Source organism: Coenobita brevimanus, chromosome 116 (assembly GCF_032717465.1).
Source record: "Coenobita brevimanus isolate Jiangsu-jjx chromosome 116, ASM3271746v2, whole genome shotgun sequence".
NCBI classification, from domain to species: Eukaryota; Metazoa; Arthropoda; class Malacostraca; order Decapoda; family Coenobitidae; genus Coenobita; species Coenobita brevimanus.
In genome coordinates, this window is record NC_137069.1 from 35,156,108 (window position 1) to 35,162,928 (window position 6,821).

At 39.7% G+C, this 6,821-nt stretch overlaps 1 protein-coding gene across 1 annotated transcript in view; it reads left to right on the forward strand.

Annotated features, from left to right (window-relative positions):
• Positions 1-2,208, forward strand: part of LOC145418714 (uncharacterized) — a 15,718-nt gene extending 13,510 nt beyond the window's left edge. Inside the window, exon 3 of the mRNA XM_080287051.1 lies at positions 2,006-2,208. Within this exon, the coding sequence (XP_080143177.1) occupies positions 2,006-2,208 (203 nt within the window). The remainder of the gene's footprint in view (positions 1-2,005) is intronic.
• The last annotated feature ends 4,613 nt before the right edge of the window (positions 2,209-6,821 follow it).

Genomic DNA, 6,821 nt, shown 5'->3' on the forward strand with positions numbered 1-6,821 from the left:
AGTATGCTACCGTAGTATATCGGAGTATGTAAGTAGGTTCAGAGTAAGTATACCGCCAAGTAAGTAAACAAACAGGTGTGGGCGTAAGTAGGTTAGTATATCAGAGTAAGTATGTAGGTTAGTACGTTAGTATATCAGCGTAAGTAGGCAGTGTTTAGCGTGGGTTGTATCACGTTGAGCATATTAGGGTAATGGGTTGGAGTCCGCTGGGAAGGCTAGACATACATACATACACACATACATACATGTGCACCGTGGACTGTTAATACTGGATACAAATATGATACATAGATGATATATGTGTGGTACAAGACATACACATACATACTTACATACATACATGTGCACCATGGACTGTTAATACTGGATACAAGGGGGATACAGATATGATACATAGATGATACATGTGTGATACAGGACATACACATACATGCATACATACATACATACATACATACATACATACATGTGCACCATGGACTGTTAATACTGGATACAAGGGGGATACAAATATGATACATAGATGATACATGTGTGATACAGGACATACACATACATACGTACATACATATACTTGGCTACACCAGATGAATACAAGAAATGTGGCGAGGATACATACATGATACATGTACAGTATAATACATGTCACACACATGACTTGTGTGTGTGTGTGTGTGTGTGTGTGTGTGTGTGTGTGTGTGTGTGTGTGTGTGTGTGTGTAGAAGAATAAACTTTCAAAAGTATTTGGGAAAATTTAGGAAAACAGTAAAAGTTAACTACAACTTCTTCAACAGTGCAGTGTCAACATACTGGAAAGTTTTACCTTGACCTGCCTTGACCTACCTTGACCTACCTTGACCTGCCTTGTTCTACCTTGACCTACCTTGACCTGCCTTGACCTGCATTGATCTACCTTGTCCTACCTTGACCTTCCTTGACCTTTGACCTCAAAAATTGACCACTTATGGCCTCACTTGCACCAGGACGTGTTCACTTGACCAGGAAGTTTTATGCAAAATGCAGTGAATTTTTGACAGTTTCAGGGACAGTTTTATCATGAATTGAGAGAGAGAGAGAGAGAGAGAGAGAGAGAGAGAGAGAGAGAGAGAGGAGTGAAATATAGAGTAAAGAGTAGACCGAGGATGAGATGGAGTGGAGAGGTATATGAGAGAGGGGATGTGTGAGTTGAGGGGAGGGCAGCGTAATGGCAGAGGACAGGGCGGCATGGAGGCGATTTGTTTGTGGCCACCCTTTACGGGATGAAGGCGTCTGGCTATAGATAAAATAGATAGACAATAAAAATCCAACGAATTTCTAAAGAACATTTTTATAAGTAACTCTAAAGTAAACTACTATAAAGTAATTGTAATAAAAAGAGATAAAGGAAAGATAATGAGATAAATTAAATATATAAATGAAATACTGACAACAAAGTAATAATAATGTTAGTTCAGCAAATAAATTACTGACCAAACCTTCAGTGATTTTCTCCCTTTGATTATTCAGGCAAAGTGTTGTTCATGCAGATTGGCAGCACATTACGTATGCATGCTGAGTCTCTCTCTCTCTCTCTCTCTCTCTCTCTCTCTCTCTCTCTCTCTCTCTCTTCACTTTACTGATATGTGAATATGAGACTGTGAGATTAATGCTGAGAGAGTAGCTAGCTCTCTCTTCCTATTTCTGTCTCCCTTTTCTCCTCTCTCTCTCTATCTCTCTCTCTTTCTCTCTCTCTCTCTCTTGTAATATTAAGCCCGGACCACCTAAAAGGAATACAATCGTCTGTGTGGTCCACAGATCTTATTTAAGCTGTTTTGGCAATTTTTAACACCTATTCCTTACCGATTTATTCCATGCATGGCACTCATGATTCTCTGCTGCAATCCATATTAAAACGATGTAAAAAAGCATGCCAGCAAATATTAAAAGCGCAATATGCAAAATAAATAGCTAAGGAAGAGGTGTTAGGAGTCCTCCCTATAATCTACCCCTCTCCTTTTCTCCCCAGGGGAGATGGAGAGCTTCCACCGAAACTGCGCCACCAACGACACCATCATGACCAACACGTGCGAGACCTACACCACCCGGGTCCTCATCCGCCGGGTCTGCTCCTGTGACTTCTCCTACTGCAACTCAGCCTCTAGTCTACGGTGGACGGGGCTACTAGTGGCGGTATCTCTAGCGGCGGTCCTCTGTCTGGGGTATACCTGACTCCCCCCTGATGTTAACTTCTCCATTTTCCTTTTCATTATCTCGCTTTTTTTTTTTTTTTTTTTTTTTTAAGCTGTGACTATCCTTTTTCTTTCTCTCCTTCTTCATGTGTTTTCCTGTATCTCTTTTCCGTTTTTTTTTTTTTTTCCTTCTTGGTCTTTTTCCTCCCTAGAGGTAGTTCCATCTGGGATATACACGAGTCACTCCCTAATGTAACTTCCTCACTTGTATTTTACCCTCTCGTTTTCTCTAAGCCTTCCCTGTTTCTATCTCTTTTTCTTTACGACTTCTTTCTTTCTTCCCCTGGCATCTCTCTCTCTCTCTCTCTCTCTCTCTCTCTCTGTATAAGAGAACTTAATCTTTCCAAAACCCTTCTGAGTGAAGACTGCCCGGCCAAGTATTTGGGAACTAGAAGTAGAGACAGGAATTGGGAAGGAAAATAGAGAAAAAAATAAGAAAGGAATTGGGAAGAAAAATAAATAGGAACTGGCAAGGAAAAATAAAGAATGGAACAAGGAAAAATAGATACACTGGGAGGGAAAAATAGAGAGAAAAAGAGAGGAATTGGGAAGGAATAATAAAGGGAGGAACTGGGAAGCTTTACAATTGCAACTATGGAAGAGAGAGAGAGAGAGAGAGAGAGAGAGAGAGAGTTAGTGAAGTGAGCCAAGAAGAGACGACATTTGAGATGAGCCAAGTTAGCCTTGTGAGAAGAGATTTGAGATGAGTGAAGAATGCCTTACAGCAACTGAAAAAATGTATCAGAGAGAAGTGAGCCGAGGTGAGAAGAGATCTGAGATGAGCTGAGAAAAGTGAGATCGTCTGTTGGTTAGAATTCAAGGACAACGCAAAAATCTGGAAAATCTGGATATTTGGAAGCATTACAACTACTGGAGCTGTGAAGTAGAGAGGAGAAGTGAGCTGCAGTGAGACGAGATGTAGGCTGAGAAAAGTGGGATCGTCTGTGAACTAAAATTATAGAAGAATGTCAAACTGTGGAAAGATGAAGACCAGATTATTGGATAAAAAAGGTGAAATGAACTGAACTGAAAGGAGAATGGAGATATGCTGAGGAAAATTAAGTTAGACGAGCTTAGTAATTAGAGCATAGAAGGAACTGAAATACTGGAATGTTAGAAAACGTGAGAGTTAACCAGTGAGTTAGCTGAGTGAAGAAATTGATATAAGATAGCCTGTGAAAAAGAGAGAAAAAAAGGGAGTATTGAAATCTAAAGTCTTGGAACCATAGATGAATTTTCAGTTGAAATAAATTGAGTAAGTAATGTTCAATATAATTGAAAAATCCGAAAGAATATGAAATTGAATATCTAAAAGCTGATGAGTGAATTAATGCGAGATGTATCCTATTTTAGAGTGAAAAAGAATATACAATAAAATTTGGAAATATGACAGCTTATGAGTAAAATGATATATGCAGAGTCTGAAAACTGGAAAAAAAAAGATAAAACGAAAGAAATTGGAACTAGGCAAATCAGTGTGTAAATTTAAATGTATTACTGAGTAAGAAAAAAAGAACAATATCAAATCAGGAAGCTCTGTACGGTAATGGCTGGAAACACTGAGCATAGAGTGAACTGAGATGAAAAAAAGCTTGGCGTGAGATAAGTAAAATGAGATGAGAGAGCTAATTGATGTGAGAAATGCTTGTGAGTTTGAGAGAAAGGAAAATCTGAAAATACAGAGGCACAGAGAGTGAGGGATGAAGTTAGCTGGGATGAGTAAGGTAAAGTGAGAAGTTGAAAATGAATGAAGATGAGTGAAGTAACATGAAGTTCCAGGTTTGAAAGAATAGTAAGTAATACGAAGAGACTGAAGCATGAGATGGGTAGTTTAAGACGAAGAGGGTGAAGTGAGGGGAAGTTTAAAGATGAGTGAATAAAAGGAGAGAAGGGTAGGGAAGTGGAAAGAAGTTCTGAGATGAAGTGTCTATAGGCTGAATGAGGTGAAATGAAGTGTACAGAAGTGAGGTGACGGGAGACTGGGCTTGAGATGTAGTGACAGGAAGCTAAGGGAAGTGATATGAAGTGAATAAAAAAAATATAAAGTGAAATAAAGTGTAATAAAGTGAGGTGAGGGGAGGAAAGGCTTGAGGCGAGGTGTATAAAGTGAAAGGATGTTAGGGAAGCGAAATTATATTAGCAATTCCCCCCCACCACCACCACCAAAAAAAAAAAAAACCTGAACACGAGTAAAAATTTGTGAAGAAAATAAGTGTCAGCAAAAATTAGGAATAATTGACGTGAGGGAAGAGACATGACAGGAGTGAAGTGAGATTGATACCCCTTCACCCCGATGGCCTGTATATTCTTGCTGTCTCCAGACTGTTTTATTCAACTCTTCTATACTCCTTTCCCCCTAACCTGACTTCAAAAATTGCCGTCCTTCCATCTTGAATCCTGAGATGTGGATTAGAATACCACTAAAATATGACGCTAGTCACGAAGAAGAGCTATAGAAAGGATGCAGAGCCGTAGTACCGTCTTAGTCTCTAAAATATCTTGCTAGCCACGAAGAAGCGCAATGGAAAGGGTACAGGTCCGTAACACTATTTTCCTACCACCTACTCACGTAAAGTAAATTAAAAACATGTACCTGAGGTGAATTAAGGAGTTGAATACAGTATATTGTTACTTTCACTGTTTCTGAAAAACTGCAATAAATTTCCTCCTTGGCTCAAAACCGTCTGAAGGTAGCGAGAGAGAGAGAGAGAGAGAGAGAGAGAGAGAGAGAGAGAGAGAGAGAGAGAATTCGGGCGTCCATTGAGAACTGGAGGACGATTATTTTTTTCATTTCAGTCTTGCCATTTCCAGAAGCTTTTATACATCCTTACCCTTTTTCCACCATAGGGGTAAGGTAGAGTAAATAAACCCCTTCAGTACGAGAGGCCTTTTTTCCAGAACTGAAAAAATCGTCTGGAGGCAGCAAGAAAGAAAAAAAAACTACTTTGTAATGAGAGGTAAAAAAAAAAAAAATCTCTGAGTAGCAGGTTATAGATGGATGGACAGGGACCTAAGATTTGTAACTGTAGGATGAGAAGCTTGGAAATATTCAGTTACTCGTTCTCTTTGTAGTTCCTGTATAACGAGTCTTAGTTATGGCAGGAAATTTATTGCACGTCTGTGAATGCATGTAACGAATTCAGATGTTTGACATGAAAATATTTGTGCTAGAAAAAAGGAAATAAAAGAAAAAAAGCAAAAAGGAAAGAATTATAGTGTGTTGGGCTGCTCTCCAGAATTATTAGGTAGGGTTACTTGACTTGGACTTTACTGAAAATCTTTTTCAGTATTTCTGGCACATGTGGAGTGTATTCACCTTTTTACGGCTGCTTACACGATCAGTATTGAAGTAAGGTGTTGAATCGTTGCCACTGATGATTGTTTGAAATCTGGGTCATTCTGATTTAATGGGGTAGTTAGAGGGGTGAGTAATTTGACAAGACCATCTACTACAGAGTGTCATTTCAGCACTAAAAAAAAAAAAAAAATCAAGAAAACAGCACCACTTGGAAACACCACTGTGATATCTGATTGTGTTGGGGAAGCTAACAACCATTTCTCTTTGACTGGGATAGTCAGAGGGATAAGTATTTCGACAACACCATTAATGCAGACAGTCACTTCAGCACCACAGCTAAGAAAAAAAGTGTCATTCTTCAAGACATCGCTTTGAAACAAGCTTTAAAGCAACATTGTGGTTTGAAATACAACAGTTCGAATCAACACCATGCTTCGAAGCACCACACTTCAAAACAGCACCACGCTCTAAACCAACACATAGTTTCAATGCAACACCACACTTTAAAGCAATGTCACACTTCAAAGCAACGCCACACTTCGAAACAACACCTCATTTCAAAACTGATCATGTAAGCCAGTCTTTTGCTTCATGAGTTTGAGTGCCATAAGGGGTTGTTAGAGGCCCAGGTTCGTGTCCTTTCACCGTTACGAAAAATGGGAGAAATGGAGTTCCCCCGAGCTAAGCCCTGTATTGGACTATATAGCCCCGCTAGGGCTACAGGAGCGAGCTACCACTCCCGGCACGGCAGCCCGGGCGAGGCTCGAACTCGCAATCCCCCGATTACGAGTCCGGTGCGCTACCACTGTGCTACCGCGCCCCCTTTCACCGTTACGAGAGTGAGGTAGATATTTCCTTTTATACTGTCCCATTTACTAGTGGGTTACGATGATGATGATGATATATTTTCCCATTTATAAGAGGGTTAGGTTGATGATGTTCATGATGATATATTGTCCCATTTATTTGTGGGTTAGGATGTTGATGATGATGTTCATGATGATATATTGTCCCATTTATTTGTGGGTTAGGATGCTGATGATGATGTTCATGATGATATATTGTCCCATTTATTTGTGGGTGAGGATGCTGATGATGATTATGACTGTTGTTAAGAGTGGTTTTTATCTCTTGAGGTTGCTTTACAGGATGCCTTTTAAAGTACTGTGTTCAGTCAGAAGAAGGACGTATTGCTGGAAGATAGGTGATCAAAGTATCGACAAAAGACAACTCGTAATCTGATACTCCACACAAACTGAACCACTACTCATTCTTGAGCATATTATTCCGGCGAC